This window comes from Podarcis filfolensis (assembly GCF_964270895.1).
Source record: "Podarcis filfolensis genome assembly, chromosome: 11".
Classification (NCBI taxonomy): Eukaryota; Metazoa; Chordata; class Lepidosauria; order Squamata; family Lacertidae; genus Podarcis; species Podarcis filfolensis.
This window is the reverse complement of record NC_139613.1, coordinates 16,464,583-16,487,178: the sequence shown is the minus strand read 5'-3', so window position 1 is coordinate 16,487,178 and position 22,596 is coordinate 16,464,583. Positions and strand designations below refer to the sequence as shown.

Genomic DNA, 22,596 nt, shown 5'->3' with positions numbered 1-22,596 from the left:
TGGAGCCTCAGCTGCAGGATCTGTCCTTCCAGTGAGCACTCAGGGCTGATTTCCTTAAGAATGGATAGGTTTGATCTTCTTGCAGTCCATGGGACTCTCAAGAGTCTCCTCCAGCACCATAATTCAAAAGCATCAATTCTTCGGCGATCAGCCTTCTTTATGGTCCAGCTCTCACTTCCATACATCACTACTGGGAAAACCATAGCTTTAACTATACGGACCTTTGTTGGCAAGGTGATGTCTGAGCCTTCTACAATTCAGCAGTGATATTTGCTGCAACACCCCAGTGTGCGAAGGGAAAACGCTGAGACATGCGCCAGGGTGCCACCCTTAATTTTGTCTCCCTGGCATGTGCCGATTTGCCAGACTGTTGTAAGTTGCGCCATCTCCTGTGTTCACCATAGCAAGCTAAATGAAAACATGGTTTTTGTCAAATCCGTTAATTGGCCCTTAGGGAACCAGGGAGCCAAGAGTTTGGAACAGGAAGAGCACAGGTGAAGGATTCAATTAATTTGCAGTAAATCAGGAGATCTGTATTTATAACTGAGATTTAAATGCAAGTTCTGCCACGCTAGAAAACCAACCTTTAGGTTTTTATTTCAGGGCCTTTGCCTTTTCTTGTCCTGCGCACACAACAAGCAAGTCTGAGAATCAGCAAAGGGAGTTGCACTATTCCACTGTTTGGAACCAGAACCCATAAATTGGCAGAAGACTTTAAATCAAGCCATCTTGTAAACAGCAGACAACTGAAATGTACAAGTCACAGGCATTTTCTGGAAACAAAATAGCTCATTAACAGCTTCTCTGGCTTTCCTTTTATACTCCAGGGTCCTTTTTAAAGTGAATATGTATATAACGCATGCCTTTGAAGAGGGCTTTCCCAAACAGTCAATGTCAAAACAGGAAGATGCAAGTGGAAGATGGATGACAGCCAGTCTCACTGAGCTTTTATCAACCCTCAGCATACATCCTGACATTATATAAAATGACATTACTGGAAGCACGGAAGATACAGCCAGTTCCACTGGTAGCTACTACAGCTTATGGCTAAGTGCACCGAATGCAATAGGGAATTGAGTTTCAGATGAAATATATTATGGGGTTTAAACATGCTTGCAAATAACAGCTGCATTGAGAAGACTTTCAAGAACATCACTGACAATCTCAGCCCCATATACCAGTAAAGACCTATGAGCAGCTCATGTACCCACCAGACCATTAAAAATTCTTCCTGCATTTACAAAGAATCTATTTCCCCCCCATTCGCCACCCCAAAAAAAAATCTGAAAGGAGTCACACTGAGTTTTCTTTTACATTTTCTTTCAACAAACAAGAGTAAGCACGAGAAGTTATTAGTTCAGTGGGAATTTTGTTGTGTAATAACTGTTGCTAGCTCTGCACCGCTGTGCATAGATGGGGCTATAAAAATCTGCATAAATCACATCAGTGCAGCCATGATCTCTCCTTCCCAGAGAGAGGAATGGGAAGAAATGAGATAATTTAAAACAAGGATGGGGAACCTCCAGGTGTGGTTGGATTCCCAACTTCCATCAGCTCAAGCCAGCATGGCCAAAGGCCAGGAATAATGGGAATGTAGTTCAGCAACATCTAAAGGGCCACAGGTTTCCAGCCTCTGTTTAGAACATGTGTCGGCCTTCATTGGGATTTTCAGCCCAATCCTATATAAGAATTAGATGAAACCCGCAGAGACTCACAGGCAGTGTTTGAAACTCAGATATATAGATCATTCAGCTGATTAGAGCATGGTGCTGATAAACGCCAAGGTTGCAGGTTTGATTCTCATATGGGATAGTTGCATATTTCCACATTGCAGGGGATTGGACTAGACGATTCTCAGGATCCCTTCCAACTCTACAATTCTATGAGTCTATGATATAAGCCAACTGCCAAATGGCATCTTAAACCTAGGTGACGGTCTTTACAATGGAATGTCTAGGAGACTTTTTCTGCAGCGAAGTTGTTGATGATTTCATTTCTATACAGCTCTATATTTAAAAGAAAAATCTCAAAGTGGTTCACAACACTTTAAAGCATCAAATAGAACAAATTCAAGCTTCAAGGAAAGTATTTCAGATCCTTCTCAAAGTAACATTTTGCTCTCCCCATATTTACCTACTTAATTTACAGAGCTGCCCCACAGCAGAAGTACTCTAGGAAACCACTTTGGTGGTGTAGTGGTTAGAGTGTCGGACTAAGACCTGGGAGATCCAGTCCCCATTCGGTCATGAAGCTCACTGGGTAACCTTCTCACAATCTCTTAACCTACCCCAAAGGGTCATTGTAGGGATTAACTAAGGAGGGGGGTGAACCATGTACTCTTTGGAGAGAAAAAGGGTGGGATATAAATGCAGTAAGCAGGCTCCTCCTCTGCTTGGCTGCTTAAGAAAGCTGGAGGGTCCAGCCAGATGGAGATATTAGTTGCCATCCCGGCATCCAAAGATCTCCACGTAGTCACAATTGGACCCAAGCCAGTCTCAATACGTGCCTGGCAACTGGGGAATTTCTAACACTGCTCCCAGTTAAGGGCCCTTTCACACAGCTGCTGAATGTACAGCAGACACTGTATAAATGTCATAGGAGCTGTGATAGGCAGCTGGTTGTGTGAATCCACCACCAGGTGCAGACCTCAATTTTGTACCCTCCAGTTACACTGGATTTCATCAGCGCCAGCTAGCATGGCCCAAGTTCAGGGAGGATGGGAGCTGTAGTCTAAAACATCAGGAAGGCACCATGCTAGGGGAAACTGCTCTTTGGCAACTTTCAATGTAAATGTTCCCAGACCGACTTGCACAATAAAAGCAGCCAATCTATACGAACCTTTAAAAAGGTTGGCATGCCACTGCAAATGCTTGAAAAGGGTGTTTTGAGGTGGCATGCCAAAAGCCAAGCCCCATTTCTGGCAACGTATGTATACAACTGCCTCACTCCAAGATTCAACATGCACATACTTCTCCAAGTAAATGCCTACCACATGCCCAGAGAGTCATGTGAAAAAGCTCCAAGCGTCCTTTGGCTTAGGTCAAAAGGAAAGAAAAAGAAGGGGAACTAGCTTTCAATTTAAAGCAAATCTACTTTTATGCACAACAGCCAATATTTGCAGGAGAAGGACTCACGTTATGCTCTGGGACAAAGAGGGGGTGGAAAAAAAAGATGAAAGATGAAAATTCAATTTATTTGCCTCCCAGAGCCACTGCCTTTGCGGACGTGAGGACGGGAGAATTTATACACACACTAGGGAGTATCCTCAGACTAAGAATCATTTGCTAGATGCTATTTTAAATGCTCTTGGGGACGAGAAGCATAAATCCCCATCAGTGTTCATAAATCCTCTCATTCCCTAGTTGGGAATCAATAAGCCAAAAGTCACTGGGTCAAGAGGAACCAAATGCTGCTGTACATAAGAGGTTACATATGTCCTTAATTCCATGTGCATAAACAACTCACTGGTTGAGATAAGGGACCAGGGGCCAGCATCCTAGCATTGCTTTTTGGTTACAGAATGACCTTCACTTGCAGATCGTTCATTGCCTTCCACAGGCGACAATGGAGCCTGGCTGGTCACACGATTCTCTGGATTGCAGCCAAGGTTTTATGCCTTAAATACAAAGGATTCGTTTCTCTGGTTTCCAGTATCACAGAACAGCCAAAAGTAGCCTTCGTTAAGAGTAGGGCTCACCCTCTCCCGCATGTGGGCCAGTGAAGAGTTCCTTATTAGAAACATACCCAAATGTTTCTGGCATGTTTGTAATGGAATCCGTGCCATTGGTTTCCACTTCCTGCCAGGAGCAAATTCCTGCATAGAAGGAATTCAAGAAGAGAGCTGGCCACAATACCTATTAAGTGATACGTTGCCTTAGCCAGCACCACACACACACACCAGATGCACAAGAGGTCATTCTGAGTTGCACCAGGCATCTGGGAAGACCAGAGAGAGAGATTCTGAGACATAGATGCTGCCTGAAACTTCCCGGCGTGAGCTGAATGAGTTATCCCCACCCCCCTCAAATGCAATGAAATCTGAAGTAGTCATAGAACAACGTATTATACAAAGGCCAGAATCCAGCGAATTTGGGGAGGGCCTGCAGCTCAGTGTCGGAGCCTCAGCTTTGAATGCAGAAGGTTCTAATTTCAAATCTCAGCATCCCAAGAGAGAACCCACTGGGAGAAATCTTGGAGAGCTGCTCCCAGTCTGTGTAGACAATACTGAGCTAAATAGACCTATGGTCTGATGTAGCATAGGAAGCTGCCTTATACTGCTGGTTTAGACTAGTTGAAAGCTTTATGCTGTGGGTGGGTGACATTCCTCAAAGGATAGCGCATTGGGCTGGCAGTGGAGGGTGAGCCAAATGTACAGGGCATTTGCTGCCTTCCACTGCCCTGTGCCTCTGTGCCACCCCATCTCTCGGTCCGTGTGTGGCAATATTCAGAAGATGGTAATAAATTAGTCAGGGGCTTCATGTTGCCCCCAGGCGACATGTCCCCTACCACTGGTTTATGCTCACCCAGTGGAGTTTAAGTTTCTTCCTTTAAGAAGCAACAACTTGTCCCATTTTGTGCTTGGGAAATGGCTTTTGGCACGTGTACACACACACACACACACACACACACACACAGCACCAGTTTTAAAAGCAGTTTGCCATCCAGCACATTGGGCTGTTTGGGAGAAAAACCCAGTTATAATGTGAAGCTTTTTGGGCTCACAGAATAAGCTCCACAATTCTTTGGATCCTGGCCATCATTTCTTTGCCAAATCCTTCCACAAAATTCAGAGTTAGGTGTAGCAATTATTCAAATGTCCTTAGATCGCCTATACTTTGCCACCTCCCTGAAGTCCTTCCCCCCAGATCTATCTTGGCAACTTAGCTTTCCTTTAATTATTCTGGTGTCTCCCTTCCCCTCCCAGCTTTCTTTCAGTTAACAACATTAAAACATTTCAGGGCCTGATGTCATAAAGTAGGCATCTGACCTTGACTGCAGACTCCCAAGAGTTTTGCATGCTATTGAAACTCAAGACAGCTAACGTAGATTATCATTGTAGGTGTTGGGTTACAAGGCTGGAGCCCCTTTGCTTTTCAAATATTTACGGCTGTGCAAATGAAACTTACTTTAGTGAACACTGGTGCTCAACATTATGAAAGCTTGGCCAGTGAACTCTGGAAACCAGACCAGCATAAAACGGATCCAGCACACCCAGACACATCATCACTTTACCTACTAGACACAAATCTCTTCTGCGTTGCTTCAAAGTAAACAATCCTAACTATTTCAACTATCACAAAGTAACCTGCAGCTCTGACGGCACTTCACGCTGTATCCTAGGTCGATCTTTAAACTAGGGTTGTTGCTGAGCCAACGCCTTTCAGCTCCAGCCACCATGGCCAATGACCATGGGTTGGTGAAGGTTGACAGTCCAGCAACATGCAAGTGCCACAGTTGCCCCATCATTACTTTAAAAATTTTGGATATGTGTGTTGCCTATCTATTTGATTTTTCAAGCTTGGATTGAAAATGGTCAGGTTTTATCCCAGGCGACTAAGGTTTATTTTATAGGGTTTGGGGTCCTGCCATTCAGGATTTGAACAGGGTTGGTCATATTTTAATAGGATTGTTTAACTGTGTATTTTAAATTATTCTCTATTTTAACAATGTTGCACAATTTATTTCATCCACCTAGGCATCAAGCCAGTGGTGGCTGGTGTCCATGGGGTCTGGTAGGGCTGGCCAGTGGTAGGCAGAGCCAAAGCCAGCCAAGCAGAGCCAACACATTCTAATTTTGTTCCCTTCCCTGAGTTACACTAAGACCAAAGAAGGATGCTGCCAGGCAGTGCCATCCCCTACACTGGTTGTAAATTAAGATGGCAGGCAAATGGGGTCTGGCTGAGGTCAGGTTGACTTTTTGTGGAGCAGTACCCCATTTGTTGGGGACGCAGGTGGCGCTGTGGGTTAAACCACAGAGCCTAGGACTTGCCGATCAGAAGGTCGGTGGTTCAAATCCCTGCAATGGGGTGAGCTCCCATTGTTCGGTCCCTGCTCCTGCCAACCCAGCAGTTCGAAAGCACGTCAGAGTGCAAGTAGATAAATAGGTACTGCACCAGTGGGAAGGTAAACGGTGTTTCTGTGTGCTGCTCTGGTTCACCAGAAGCGGCTTAGTCATGCTGGCCACATGACCTGGAAGCTGTACGCCGGCTCCCTCGGCCAATAAAGCGAGATGCGCGCCGCAACCCCAGAGTCAGTCACGACTGGACCTAATGGTCAGGGGTCCCTTTACCTTTACCCCATTTGTCTCAACTGACCAGCCTCCACTGTATTACAAAGTATATAAATTTGTCCTTAGATCAGCCTGGGACCTGGTGGCAATATCAGGAAAGCAGGAGGAGAATGTTTCAGGCTGCCAGGACATGCGGTATCTGACCTTAAGGTGGCCATTCTTCAAAAGAACTTCAAAGGGAAACTCCAGCAGAAAAAGGACCAAATTACAATTTATCAAGCAATTCAGTTCTAAGGGATTTTTTTCCCCCAGTTACACTGTGTGCGCTAATTAACTAGCAAATGAAAGGATGTTTGTGTTATCGCTGAAGCTGCCTTGTCAATTGGTCACTGTAACTATTTTGCTTTCAGGCTAATTTCCACACACACCCCAACATTCAATTTTGGTCTGCTCTCATCTCACTAGTTTACATTCTCCCAGCACATCTGAATACTGTATATGCTTGCCAAGGTAGGCTTGCACATCATGGCATCTGATGAAGTGGACTGTGGTCCATGAAAGCTTTTGGTGCAATAAATATGTTGGGTGCTTAATATGCCACAAGTCTCTTGTTATCTTCGCTTTAACCCAGTTTATGGAAATTATTGTTCTCTTGTCAGCAGAACCCTCTTCAAGTATGGAATAAGAGTGCACAGCTTTGCCTCCAGAAACTGAAAGGCAGTAAGAAGCCACTGAACTGGCAAGGCGTGGTAGGAATAAGTAGGAGTCAGACCTCCTGAGTCACTTGGTCAATAGAGCAGGACCTTCTGCTTGTTATGTATCAGGCCACAAAGTCCTATTCCAAGTCCCCACACAGCCTCCAGCAACTAAGCTCGAGGCCATGAGTGGGAAGCTATGTCCTTCAGGTACAACTTTACAACTGACCACTCGCCACTCCAGCCTGGCCTTGACAGGTATTAAACCTGTTGCTATGTCAAAATATTTTAGATGGAAGGTAACTACTGGGTTGCTTTTGGAATGCAAACCACATATGTGCATTTCGGAGAGGATTAGGACACTACAGTGTAATCTACGTATCCTACTGCTATGTAAGTTTGTGCAGCTTTGTTTGAAGCTTCCCTGGAACATCACCAAAGTAACTATAGAGATGCTGATCACCCAGGCTTATGACCTCAGCCCCCTTGCTATAGTGTGAGATAAGGTGTGACTCATGCTGTCAAGAGAAGAAACTTTACATCTTCCATCCCCTATTGCAGGAGTCAGCAACCTTTTTCAGCCGTGGGCCAGTCCACCATCCCTCAGACCATGTGGTGGGCCGGACTATTTTTTTTTTGGGGGGGGGGGATGAATGAATTCCTATGCCCCACAAATAACCCAGAGATGCATTTTAAATAAAAGCACACATTCTACTCATGTAAAAACCACACTGATTCCTGGACCGTCCGTGGACTGGATTGAGAAGGCGATTGGGCCGCAAGTTGCCTACCCTTGACCTGTTGCGACCTTTACATTTTCTGCCAGGATATCGTCACTGGTGAGGATATCAGCACCGTGGCCAATCTACCAAGCACCCTTATTCTTCTCAGACAGCTGCATTAGTTTAGGGTAGAATAGAACATCAAGGTACACTCCTGGCAAGGCTAAAGTAATGTGACTAAGGGCACACTCTTTGGGAACACAGTCATTACCAAGAGACTCTGGGGTTGTCGAAAGCTGTGCGATGAAAGAATCCTTGCATATGTGACCCAAGAAACCGTAACAGATGTTGACTTTGATTAGTGTTATTTGATTGTGCAGAGAACACTATAGCGACACCTAGGAACAAGTATAAGCATTGCAACACATGTTAACACAATGACGCAGAAAAAAATGTTACTATGCCCAGCTCTTTGTATTTTTCTTTATAAACTCTAATGAAGTTTTTTTAAAAAAAATACATATAGGCCCAGCTACAGAGAAGAACCAAATTAATTGTGGGCCTGTTTTAAAAATACAGTAACCATCATAACACAACCACTTGTATAGACCATGTAGGTTCACCCTAAGACAGGCTTCCTCAAACTTGGTCCTCCAGATGTTTTTGACCTACAACTCCCATGATCCCTAGCTAGCAGGACTAGTGGTCAGGGACCATGGGAATTGTAGTCTCAAAACATCTGGAGTGCCGAGGTTGAGGAAGACTGCCCTAAGAGAACAGCAAAAGGAAGCTCATGTTTTGTGCAATTCAAAAACATACTAACTCCAACACAACAGGGCTCTTAATAAGAACTACTAATATAATGTTTGTAAAGCACTTTTATTTTTTAAAATAAGCACTGCATAAATGTATTATTAATAACACACAAAAAAGTTTTTAATGTACAGCAGTTAAGATGGAGGATTAGCAAAGGACATGCCCCAATGGTATATTCCAGATGTACAAAGGAACTTGAAGTAAGAATCCCCTGAGAAATGAAGCACCGTATTTTTTGTTCTATAAGATGCACCAGACCACAAGACGCACCTAGTTTTTGGAAGAGGAAAACAAGGAAAAAAATATTCTGAATCTCAGAAGCCAGAACAGCAAGAGGGATTGCTGCGCAATGAAAGCAGCAATCCCTCTTGCTGTTCTGGCTTCTGGGATAGCTGCGCAGCCCGCATTCACTCCATAAGACGCACACACATTTCCCCTTACTTTTTAGGAGGGAAAAAGTGAGTTTTATAGAGCAAAAAATATGGTACTCTCCCTTGTCCCCACCAAACAACAACTGAGGGTGAGAAGAACATTTTGCAGGTTACACAACCCACGCGCTGGGCCAACAACTGGCGACACTAGACCAAGTTAACACAACAAAATCCAGACGCTGGAGACCCAGACAGACAAAACACTTAAACAGGAAAAGTTTATTTCCCGGCCTTAATGCCAGAGCCACCCTTAATCCTCAATTGAGCTCCGAAAGAGATGTCCAGGTTTTAGAAACTCCAGTTATACAAAACTTACTTTCCCACTGTCCTTTGAAGCTCTATTTCAGTTGAGGAGAGCTCAGCTTTGCCTTCAAATATCTCTTTTCCACAGGAAGATGTTTAATTTCTGTGCTATTTGGAAACCTCACGCAAGACCCCTGATATCCAACCATTTATTAACGAATCCCGACACTTTGCACAAAAATATTTTAATTTAAAGAACCCTCTCGGTAAATCAGAACCTGCAACACACGATTCCCATAAATTGTAGCCTCTCAGATTTGGCATGGAAATCTGTAAGCAGCTTTTCAAATTCCCAGGGTTTAGGGTTAGTATTGCTTTGTGATGGAAGAATCAGTGCCCATAAGGAGATTATTCTTGAGAAGGGAGACCAGTTGCTGTTGTTAAAAGGCAGAGAGAAATGAAAAGGGAATGTTAAACATGAGGTCCTGCTGCATTAATGTTACTTTGGGAAATCACAATGCTCTCCTCATTTTTATAAATAAAGATTAATTCTAAATCCTGATTAAATACTTTGTTTAGTTAATGCCATGTTCTTCTCATAAATCATGGACATATGCCCAAAGCAAGACTTCCTACTTCAGAGCACTGGCTTGCTCACCCAAATAGTTAGAAAATCCAATCAAAATTCTTCCTTAAAGTGCAGTTACCAGGGGTGATTTAGTTACAGGTAGGTAGCCGTGTTGGTCTGCCGTAGTCGAAACAAAATAAAAAAAATCCTTCCAGTAGCACCTTGTTGTTGTTTAGTCGTTTAGTTGTGTCCGACTCTTCGTGACCCCATGGACCAGAGCACACCAGGCACTTCTGTCTTCCACTGCCTCCCGCAGCTTGGTCAAACTCATGCTGGTAGCTTCGAGAACACTGTCCAAGCATCTCGTCCTCTGTCGTCCCCTTCTCCTTGTGCCCTCAATCTTTCCCAACATCAGGGTCTTTTCCAGGGAGTCTTCTCTTCTCATGAGGTGGCCAAAGTATTGGCGCCTCAGCTTCAGGATCTGTCCTTCCAGTGAGCACTCAGGGCTGATTTCCTTAAGAATGGAGAGGTTTGATCTTCTTGCAGTCCATGGGACTCTCAAGAGTCTCCTCCAACACCACAATTCAAAAACATCAATTCTTCGGCGATCAGCCTTCTTTATGGTCCAGCTCTCACTTCTATACATCACTACCTTAGAGACCAACTAAGTTTGTTATTGGTATGAGCTTTCGTGTGCATGCACACTTCTTCAGATACACTGAAACAGAAGTCACCAGACCCTTATAAATAGTGAGAGGGTGGGGAGGGGTATTACTCAGAAGGGTGGTGGGAATGAGTGATTGGCTGATAGGTGTGGTAAACCTGTTGACGACTGTTAACGACTGCAATTGGTCTTACAGGAAAAAGCAAGGGGTGATTGTTAGAGGGAGAGCAGGGAGGCAAACTGTGGGTCTTTGGCCCTTGATCTCCTGTCCTTCCCTCCTCTTTCAAAAATGTTAGGGTATTTTTTAAAGTTTGTGCTGTGCGTGTACTGGTGAGGCACCAGCCACGCACTTCCTAATTTGCACCGAAATCTAAATTTGCATCTATTTGTTTAAATTGCCATATGAAAAATTTGCCTTCGCTGTATTCCTTTCCATGAGTGCCTGCTTAAAACATTTTTGTTTAGATAACCCTATCCAGATGTTGAAGTGTTTAAATCTCTTTTCAGTTTACTGCTGATTTTAATCACTTTTAAATGTTTTTAATTACTTGTTTTTAACTGCATTTATTGATAATTTTAATATTTATTTTAAACCACTTAAGAGGTTTTGTTACAATCAAGTGTAAGTAAAAATAAAATACAGTACAAAAATCATGGGCTAGTACCATGAGTACGCCACACATGGCTTGGGGAACTGCAGTTTATTTCTCAAGAATTGCAATTCCCAGAACCCCTAACAAACTACAATTCCCAGGATTCTTTGAGGGTAGGGAAAGTCCTTTAAATATATGGCATGCCTTAAGAAACTTTCTAACTTCTAGGAGCGTTGTGAAGCCCACACCCTATCCAAAATGGCATCAAAACAACTTGCTTCTGTGCCACCCAAACTACATTAAATGCAGCTAGCACTAGTTGTACACACTGGCTGGCTGTTGTTATATAATCTATGCAATGAACCTTTGTCCTAGATATGCATGCCAAAGGGCATACATTCCTTTCTTTATTTTCATTGAAAAGAGGCGGGCAGCAGAGATGACAATCTGGGAGGGATAACACTGCTAAAATTATTGGGGTGTGTGCAACTGCCCCCCTCACACCTGCCACTGCTTTTCCCAATCAATCTGGACAGTATCCAAAAGCAAGAATTTGGACCTTTAGATGTTGTTTTGTCTCCTTCCCTAGGCTGAACATTGATTTAAATTGTTTCCATGTTTGCAAAATGCAGTTCACACCTCCTATTTGCATAAGCCTAGAAAGAGGGAAGCAAAGCATTTCGTTTGACTTATTTCCCAACTAAGAGAGCAGATCTGCTTTGGTTTGGGGGGGTGGGGAGGGGAATTAATAGGAGCTTTGATTTTCCCCGAGAGACGAGGTCACAGACTAGGCCATTTCCTGTCTGCAGCCAGGCTTGCTCGCTTCTGCAGACATGTGTCTTATGACAAAAAGGCCCGATTCATTTCAAAGATAGGGTCGCCGCAATCATAGCATAGACAGACCACATTCTTTCCATTCTTGCTTTCTGCTTGATCATTACAGATTATTAAAAAGAACATATCTGAGAAAGATAGATAACATTTCAGCGGTTTTGGGGTTACCCACATCTGAAATCCCTTGCAAGCTGAAAAGAGAGGCTAATTTGGGAAGCTTGGCTGAGCTGTGATCACATAAGGATGAAAAGAGAGGTTGTGTTAATAGAATCATAGGGTTGGAAGAGATCCTAAGGATCATTTAGTCCAGTGTTTCCCAGAAACTTGGGTCTCCAGCTGTTTCTGGACTACAGTTCCCATCAACCCTGACCACTGGTTCATGTGGGCTGCTCTTACTTAGATCAGACCCAAGGCACATTCCCTGTTATGGGTCAACCAGGTACCTATGGGAAGCCTATAAGCAGAAGATGAGAGCAAAAAAACTCTCCACACTTGTGATTCCCAGCCAATGGTATTCAGAGCCATACTGCCTTCATCAGTGAAGGTAGAACTTAACCATTATTACTAGTAGCCATTGAAAGCCTTGTCCTCCATGAATTTGTCCAATCCTCCTTGAAATCCATCACTTACTTCTTGTGGGAGCAAATGTACTCTGTGATGAAGTACTTTCTTTTGCCTGCCCTAAACCTTTTCAGCTCTGCAAAACAAAAGCCCAAATACTGCACTGTAATATGCAACTTATGCAAACAATGTGCAGTTACATCGTTTTTTTAACAGTTCATTCCTGGGCTAGTAATGTTATCAGCTAAATCTGACTTTTGATTTTGCATGGAATATCTTTAGAGCTGCACGCAAGAAGCACGTGCAGATCAAAGCCAGAACAAGGCAACACAAAACGGGGCAGATAGCTAACAAGCACTTTAAACTCCATTTCCTTAGATTAAACCCGGTTGGAACACTGTGTTGCCTTTGCAAGGGAGAAAAGCACAGGGGAAGAGATCTCATTCAATATGGGAACCCTAAGCAACTAGTTTCAACTTCGGCTTTGCAAGAAGTGTAGGAACCCACCCACACGACAAGCCTCTCCAGAGCTAAATCTGGAAGTTTACTATAAAAGTCATTAAGTAATATTTGAAAGATAGGAGCATTCAACTGTTCTATTTTAAGGCAGCTCTCCCTGAAGTTACTATTCTAAAAGGAATTATTCTGAGACCATGTCAAAGGGAAGAGGCAATTTAACATTTCAAGGATAACTATGAATTATGGCAAGGTCAAGTAGCATGATTCACTGTTAAGAGTGAAACACACAGAGAGACTCAATATTTAACTATTCTAAGTTTCCATGCATGGAAATTCCCTGGTATGCAGAGGAAAAATACATAACAGCTGAACAATTGCATTCCTGTGTTACCAGAAAGGAGATGGGGTGTGGAATTGAGAAATGTCAAATTTTCAACAGCAACCTTAACTCGTAAGTTCTCTTTCCAAATGACAGGAAAAACTATCTCAGGGTAACTTGGGTTCTAGGCATTCCGCACAGTGTTTGAAGGCTGCATAATCTAAACTGAGGATAAACTTTAGGGTTCTAATCTTTTAAATAAAATTATAGTCTTCAAGTTTCAAATAACGCCCTTCCCCCAAATAATTATCAATTTGGATACTGCTATATATTACTGTGCAGAGCCTACAAGCTGAGCAAGGTCAAATAAGGGGTGGGCTGTCCTCCTCAAGCAACACAATGGAAAGTGGGCTATGTAGGTTACCCCCTAAAAGCCCATCTGTAAATACACTTAACAGGCTACATCTGCACACATGTCCGCCATTAAAACTATGGCAACAAGTAAACACAGCTCTAAACCATCATCAGCCGGCTGCTTTGAGCCTCACTGAAATTCAGTGCTTAGCAGCCATAAATTGCCAGAAAGCTTTAATTGAAGGCATTAGCCAAGCTAAATATTGCTAGAAACAAAAGCTATAATGAACTCTTGACAATTGTAGCATGCTAGCTATGCTTTCAGCAAAGCAGGCTAAAATAAGAGCCACTCCAGTTAAAATAAAAAGTTAAGTAGGCTTGAATGTTGTTGTTTTTAACAGCACCAACAATGGTTTTGTTCTAATCTAGCAGATGTATATAATCACGCTTTATTAGTTAAAAATTGAAGCTTTATATAGAAATCTGATTTTCTGCATTTACACACCAACCTATTTTTATTTTCTGCCAATAACTTGATGAATTACCACAAGGAAGTTGCCTTTTCCAAGGCCAGAGCAAGCTTGGCACAGGACTCACTCCTACAGGAATTTGAATGTGAAGCCCTGTCCAACACCTATTGTAGCATAGCAGCAGGGTGCAATGCTATCCTTTTCTTCAGTTTGTCATCCTTGGCTAACAGGGAGAAACACAAAAGAGACAGGCCTAGCAGAAAACACACAGTGATAAGCTGTTTGCACCAGTGCTAAAAGTAGGACAGGAAAACCAGCTGGTTAGCAAAATGTCAACAGCCTAAAGGCAATATAGACAAGAATGGGGGCAGAGGGGGGCAGCAGTAGATGCCCATTACAGCTAGCATTAGAACAACGGTTCAAAGGGGCAACCCACTTATATTGATGTCACTTGCAAAATGCCTCTCATTATAATGGACAGGATGACTGCATAGATGGCCCTAGTTATCCATTAGCATTCTCTCATGGAGAATAACCTCCTGAGAAGCCCATGGCTCCCCAGAAAAGGCTGGAGGACATGGTCTTCACACCAAGGAAAACTGCTTACAGCAGCCCCATCTCCAAGACTTACTGTGGGAAGGGTTTTAATGGGAGGGAGAGGATATTGTAATCACAAATTATCTGTCCAGGTGCCCACATGTGTGTGTCAAGCAGAGTTTCAAAATCCCATGCTTAACAAATCCCAGCTATGAAGCAAGCTGACTCTCTCTCTTACCCTGCTTAACAAAAAAACCAAGCAATAAACTAGGAATTAAGTTGAAAAATATAACAATTTCCTTACTTTGTATCTTGCATTGGTTTGCAGCAATAGCGGCAGTAAAAACTATGCAGGCAAAATACTTTTATTTACAGTATAGCCTACAGCATACTGTATACGGGGGCATATTTGCATCCAACGCTGTTCAAAGGAAGAGACAAGAACAGGAAGTACTATATGCTCTTTCCTGCAGGAGAGGAGGTGAAATGACGTAACACAGAGCCCACTCTACAAACTGCTTTTCTATGGTCTGAGTATCTGCCTATTTGCAATACAGCTCTGTAGCATTTGCCCCTTTTCGTGCTAGCTATTAAGAACATGCACATGTTAGGTTTAACTGTTAATCTTCCACAGTTACATCGTCCAGGGATAAGCAATAGAAGGGCAAGGGTCCATTCCTACCATGGAACACTAGAAGCAACCTGGTGCCAAATCACACCTCTGGGTCTATCTAGCTCAGTACTGTTAGCATGGTGGGTGCCTGCTCCCCAGGGGTCTCTCCCAGCCCTACCTGGAGATGCCAGGGATTGAACCTGGAACCTTCTGCATGCAGGACATGTGCCCTACTACTGAGCTATGGCCCTTCCACATGCAACAATGGGGAGCCAGTGGTGCTCCTAATGTTATTCGGACTCCGGCTTCCATCAACCCCCGCCAGCACGGTTAATGGTCAGGAGAAATGGGTTTTGTAACACCAGCAATGTCTTGAGGGCCACAGTAAAGTAAGGGGCAGGCAACATTTTAGACCTGCAGGTTGTGTTCAGCCCATCAACATCTCCCCAAACGATGGGCTTGTAGAAACAAAGAAACCATGAGTAGATGCATGTTTCTGTAAAAATGCCAGACTCAACAGCAGTCCTATTCTTTTAAGCAAATCAAAAGTTGCAGGCTTCGTAGCTTCAGTGCATTGTTAACATACCAAGTTGCCTCAAAAAAACCAGCAAAGGCTAAATACGACTCAGAATGAAAACCAGACATTTTTCTCAAGAGACCTACAAAACTTGGGGGGTGGGGAAGTCATATAACAGCACAAAAAAAGCAAAACAAAGCAAAATCCTGGCACTTTCAGGGATTCAATATGTTTATTTAGCATTTGAAACTCCCAAACGGGAAAGAGATCTCAGTCTCTGTCTTGCATGGACTGCTGACAATCGCACAATCACAGGTAGTGGTAGGTGATGGTCGTGGTAGGCAGCAGTCTGTCCAAAATAGGAACACAGAACTGTGTACAGTATCCCTCATAAGAAGATCTCTGGCTATTAATGTAATTATAGCTCATTTCTGCAGCTTACATCAATGTACATGCCAATTCACCATGCAAAATAAGAAAGGGGCAGGCCCCTGACCCAAGGAGTTTAGGACTCCAACTCTCATCAGCTCCAGCCAGTATGGTCAATAGACAGGGATGATGGGAACTGTGGCCCAGCAACATCTAGTGAGCACTGGGTTAGGGGAAGACTGTTGTAAATGTTGATGACAGGGAGAGGAGAGAATGGGATGGATGTAAGGAAATGGGAAAAGATAAAGAAAGAGCACAGAAATAGCCCATGGTCCAGCACACAATTACGTGTACTCAAGTCCAATGACTTCAACGTACATGAAGCATGACTACATCCATGCTAGACTGCTTTGAAAAGAGCCTATGATGGACCAACCCAAGGGTTTATCTAGTTGAAGGATAGTCAGTGTGGTACCAGACAGATGCTCTGGACTGCAACTCCCGTCAGCCCCAGCCAACATGGCCATTAATCTGAGAGAACAGGAGTTGTAGTCTGCCAGCTACCATGTTGGCTATGTCTGACCTCAGCACTGTGTGTGCCAGCAATGGCCAGCCCTGCTGTCCTAGGAAGCACACAAGCAAAGCAGGATGAACAGCCCTCGATGGAGGTTTGCTACTGGCACCTGGCAGCAACAGTATTACCACCTAATTAAAAGAATAAATTCAGGACAAATATAAGAAACATCTGTTTGCGGATTTTGCTGCCGCAGGGTGTGGTGAAAGCTACAAATTCAGATGGCTTCTAAGGAGGAGTGGACAACTTAATAACAGGGAGGTTTATCAGTAGCTTTGAGATTATTATTTTTGTAGAAGTTAATAAACAATGACAAAAATAACCCTCTAGGTTCAGAGACAGAACTTAATATCAGGGTTGTGGGTTCAAGACCCACCTTGGGCAAACAATTCCTGTGTCGCAGGGTGTTGGACTAGATGATCCTTGTGGTCCCTTCCAACTCTACAGTTCTATGGTCACTGAACATCAATTGATTGGGGAGCAACTATGGTCTGCAACCCTTATTTATGGGCTTCCCAGAAGCTTTCAGCTGCCAGTGGGAGAGGCTGGTCTACATGGAGCTTTGGTCAGATTCATCAGGACTTGTGTTCTTTCAGCAGGGCCACTCCTACCATTGGGTAGGACAGGACAGCCAACTCAAGGCAGCAGCAGCCCCTTGATCCCTCCAGAAGTCCACAGCCATTTTCAGACTCCTAAGCCAGCAACCCCAGGTGCCCCCTAAGCTACCCTGCTACCCTCAGGTGTAGAGGACTCCACCCCATTGCCAGCACTGAAGCAAGATCTAGTGGTAGAGCATGTTATCTGTATGCAGGAGGTCCTTGGTTCAATCAGTTTTCCAGATGTTTCTGGACTACAATTTCCATCATCCTTGACCACTGACCATCCTGGTTGGGGCTTCTGGGGGTTGAAGTCCAACAACTTCATACTGCAAAATGCCCTGTGATCTTTGGATGAAAGGTAGTATATAAGTTTAATAAATAACAACAAGAATACCCAGTATCTCCAGGGGAGAGACAGACCAGTGTATGCCCACAAAGAACTGCTGCCTGTCTGTGTGGGCAATAATGAGCTAAATGGAGCAATGGTCTAACTTGGCATAAGCAGTGCTTCTGGCGAACCAGAGCAGCGCATGGAAACGCCATTTACCTTCCCGCCAGAGCAGTACCTATTTATCTACTTGCACTTTGCCGTGCTTTCGAACTGCTAGGTTGGCAGGAGCAGGGACCGAGCAACGGGAGCTCACCCCGTCTCAGGGATTTGAACCGCCGACCTTCTGATCGGCAAGTCCTAGGCTCAGTGGTTTAACCCACAGTGCCACCCGCGTCCCTTTTCCCTGCTGTGTTAAGATACCTTAAATATATCTGTGTTAGATACCTTAAAGATATGTAACACAGCAGGGAGACAACTATGCAATTTAGAAGAAAAAACACTTAAAAGGGGGGAAAATTGTGTTGCTAAAGACACAGCCCATCCTTGGGAGGGCCAATCTGAGAATTGTATGCTGTACCTTTTAACTACTCTGCATGAACAAGTTTTAAAATAACCGTGCCTTAACCTGACTTGAATCAACTGATTAGTGAATTGCTTTCAATCCCATTTTGCCTTCACTGACAATAGAGTTTCTACAGGCTTTGTTTCAGGACAGACACAGCCAGCCTCCTCTAGTCCCTTCTGTTCTCTATTCTAGGAGTACAAATTTAGCTTGACTCCATGGAATGAGGATCCTTAAGGCCAGGAGCTATTTTAATAACTCAAGCCCAACCTCCTGTAAACAAAAACAATGGAATTTATCCTGGTTGGATTAAAAGGAAGTCTTTTATAAGAGGTGTCGATAAGATCAGAGCAAGCTGTCCTTCAGACTCCTACTTACAAGTTAAGCCTGGAGAGAGCAAAAGCATTTGTTTCGCCTACATGACGAAGAATGTTTTTCTTCCTTCTACTACCCATCAGTTAAAAAGTGGTCTTTTAAAAAATTACTTTGCAGAAACAGAGCTTCCATCTGTTAAGCAGAGTGTGCCATTTTATTAGCTAATTCTCTTGGAGCCGAGTGTAATGGTTTTTTTTTTTTTAACACAACAAGTTTCCCTCCATGTGGATGACAGTGACCATGCCAGGGGTGCCCAGTGCAGTGCCAATGTCATTGGACTCCAACTCTCAACAACCCAGCATGGTCAATGATCAGAGATGGTGGGTGTTTTAGTACAACAGCTGCAGGGCACCATGTTCGCTACCCCTGCCATAGATTGAACCAAGACTAGGGTTGCCACACTTTTGGCAGGACATTTTAGCGATGCTTCCGACTACAGTATTCCAGATATTCTAAGTATTTCAGTATTCTGTATACAGTATTCCAGTATTCTAAGCAATATTGCCTCCGTCAAAGAACACCCACCCCTCTGCATGTTACTAGAACAGGGCTGACATTTTTCATTCATCGCCCACAGTGGTAATTGTTAAAGCGGTGATGAGTAAGCAAGGCCCTCTCAAGGCACTTTGGCCATTTTCAGATTCCGAATCGGTGTTTCTCCTGCAAAAGAATATAGTGGTGAACTGGAGTTTTAGAACTCGCCATTGGAAAGCAACGTGAAAAGGATCAGAAACAAGGAGGCAGGTTCACTGTATTTTTCAGCTCAAGATTTTGAAATTCAGCAAGGGGGCAGAGGATTCTTCGCCCTCCTTACCCAACCCCAACTGGATTGAGCTTGCTTGATTTATTTACTGAAGCAATGGCACCTGAATCCCTACTTGCGATGCAGCAGTGTGTACCAACAACAGCCGCACGGATTCAGACTGCCAGAGCAGACAGAAAAGATGTGGCTCACTCAAGGATTGTGTGAATTGGGCCTTGCTTGCTTTTTTAAAGGGTTTTATAAGCATAACTAGTGGGACCTGCAACAAAATGTCACAATGTGCAGTGCTCCTGTTCCAGTCAGCCAAACATGCCCCCCTCCACAATATTCCATTCACCCTCCTGCCCCCTTTTCCATTCCCCACCCATTGTCAGTCATTGCAAAGATTCTTCACTGAGCTGCTCTGCAAACCTTGCTGTTCCCCTCCGCCAATACTTCACAGGCATGAGGCTTGGCCAACATTTATTATTTATTGCATTTGTATCTCACCTCTCCTCCAAGGTGTTCAAGGCAGCGTACATGGTTCTTTCTTCCTCCTTTTACCTCACGACAACCCTGAGGGGTTGGTGAGAGAGTGTGATTGGTCCAAGCTGAGCAGGGATTTTCTGAAGGCAAGAGAACCTTGGGCTCTAAGATGCTTGAGAGCTGGAGTGGAAGGTAGAAGCTCCCACAATAACGTGCAAGTAAAATTAGCTGCCATTGTTGTTTACACCCGATGAACTGCTCCATATCAAACAAGCAGTCTGCTGCTTCATTAAAAAGGCAGTGTGAGCAGCTGGTACCTAGAGTGTGAAACTACTGATGAGGACTGAACATATGCCTGCATCTTGCCAAATCAGCAATGCACTCAGCAATACATATCTGTATTATGCTAGCACACCTCTGTAGCTGCTACCAGGTGAGCGGCAAATTATACTGCAAGACAGCAGGCCCATGTACAGAGACCGCTCACTCACTCTCTCTTCTACCCTCAAAGGACCACTAGGCTATCTGAGAAGACATACTGCATGTGTCCCTGGTTCAACACTGAGCTGAAGGCATGCATGCCTGAAGAGAGACATTCAGACAGGTGCCGTTGGCTACCAGCAAGTCAAACTATATTTGTGGATCTGACCATCTTCCTCCAGAACGGCCATTGGACCTACAAAGGCAGAATCGAGCAATGCACAAACTCCGTCTGACATAGTAGCATTACGGACTTTCTGCAAAAAGCTGCCTGATACTGAGTCAGACCACTGGTCCATCTAGCTCAGAACCACCCTGTGGTCTTCGGATAAAGGATAGTACACAATTTTAAGAAATAATAACAGAGTGCTTATGCCTATTAAGCCACAAACACATTGCAGCCCTTGTGATCGCCGCAAAGACGTAGCAGCACCCCAGCCGTTGAGTCTGTAAATCCATTTCCCAGAAGTAGCTTAGGAGGGTTTGAATTAACAAGCTTATTACAAAACCCAACATGAGGTTTTATAGCAACTGAATCATGGCAATCGTTCCACAGCTGCTCTGAAGCAGCGGAGTTAGCTGAAGGTAGCCGAAGATATTTGCTATAGGCATCGTTCTAAGTGTAGGGAGAAATTTTAAAACATAAAAAAATCAATGATAGCTAATTACCCATCATTATAAAGCTCTGAAGTGTGAGCTTTTCCTATTAAAAAAAAAAAAAGCAGGGTTAGGTTGGCTCCAAGTACATGTAATACACACACATATAAGGGTTTCGACTTGCTGTTGAGACCTGTTTAATTAGATAGCACTCCAGTAAATCAAAAAGCTCTTTGAATGAAGCCTACATCATACTACTTTTCTCTTTTCTGGAATGACGTCAAACCAGTTAAGTAAAGGATAGGCTTAATCTTAAAATTTTGCTGAGCAGGTAAAAACCACTGAGAAATACTAGAGTGAGCAGAATAATGCCAGGGAAAATCAGCTTCAATCTTCTTATCCATTTGAAAAAAAAAAGAAAAGCCACAAATCCTCCCATCATGTCACTTCTATCCCATCCTTTACACATAGAACACATTTTGTCCCTTCCTTAATTCCATCCCAGGTTATATTCCCTGAAAGGATGAAACACACATATAGCAACCAAACACCATTGCACAGAAACTATCCTAGCAGGGTGCAATTAATCCCCAAAATGGTTTATGCAATACTGGCTTAACATCGTTTCATCCAAAGGAGAATGTGGCAAATGCAAGCTTCATATAGATTAACCCATCAACAAGCAATAATTGTCTGCAAGAGGTCCCTGTCAAGTGTACATCTGAAAAAGACTTGCGTGTGAAATGGCCTTTCCCTAGTCTCAACCTGAGAATTGGAAGGAAAAGCTGTGTGTGTGTGTGTGTGTGTGTGTGTGTGTGTGTGTACACACACACACTGATATTAATAGGTTGCTGCTACTGTTATTATAAACTATCCTAAAATATGACTGAATGTCAATACAGAAACATTTATTCAAAACCTGCAGTGTGTGTATTTATTTCTGTGGTGTCATCAGTGTGCATGGGTGCATGACAGAGTACAAGTATGTATTTTTAATGTTTCATTTATTGTTTATGACTGCTTTTGTTATGTATTTCCTCCATATTTTCCATGGGGCAAGCTGCCTTGAGCATCATCAGAACTGCAGAAAGGCAGCATACAAATAACATTATGTACATATTATGTTGAAGTGACTCAGTAAACACCACGCAAGAACAGAAACAATTCTGAGTCCTACGGTTCTCTCCTGCTACATTTCACAAGCATTACCATTTCCGCCCTCGTAGTTCATTAACTTAACGGCTTTATCAAGGTGGGACTGAAGGAATGCTTCCACAATACAGACAAACTAATATGAGTCAGCCACAGTGAGCTGCCGAATACTTACATCGCTCTTCCTAAACTTTGCTTTCAAACTCTTCATGCTTATTCCATTCAAAGTTCTAAACCTTATGCGTCTTCAACACCTAAACAAAAAGGAGAGAGGAAAATAAGTTCCATTATACGTTCCTTATACATGCAGCAGGCACCAGCAAGACACTCTTTAAACTGCAGCATATGGATAGGTTCTGAACAAAAGATGCTGTCTCATAAATATTTGTGAAATTTCCCTATTAAGCAGCACCAGTGGGCATAGTAAGTATACAAGAGCACCAATGACACTTTTGCAATCTGTTCCCCAGGCACTTGCAGCCCTGATCCTTAGACTGCAAGGAAAGCACTTCTGAAAACTTAGAGGAAGAAAGGTTCCCAAACTATGAACCGCCAGTGCTCCATAAGCTTCAGTTTGCTATGTGTCTGTGGATTTGTGGTTGAAGTTGGGATATGCGTATCCATTGCACTGAATAGTCATATCAATTCTGAATTGTATTTTTTGTTACTTCTTTTAGTTCTCATTACAATCTGAATTCTGTGGA

At 43.4% G+C, this 22,596-nt stretch overlaps 1 protein-coding gene across 10 annotated transcripts in view; it reads right to left on the bottom strand.

The window, feature by feature from the left end:
• The window catches only part of RAI14 (retinoic acid induced 14), a 93,614-nt gene that overhangs the window by 58,657 nt on the left and 12,361 nt on the right, over positions 1-22,596 (bottom strand). For all 10 annotated transcript variants that reach the window (XR_014539537.1, XR_014539538.1, XR_014539539.1 and 7 more), the window contains exon 2: positions 22,068-22,146. Coding sequence is in view for 6 of the 10 variants with exons in the window: in XM_083575571.1 (XP_083431697.1) it covers positions 22,068-22,103 (36 nt within the window). In the remaining 4 variants the exon portion in view is untranslated. The remainder of the gene's footprint in view (positions 1-22,067; positions 22,147-22,596) is intronic.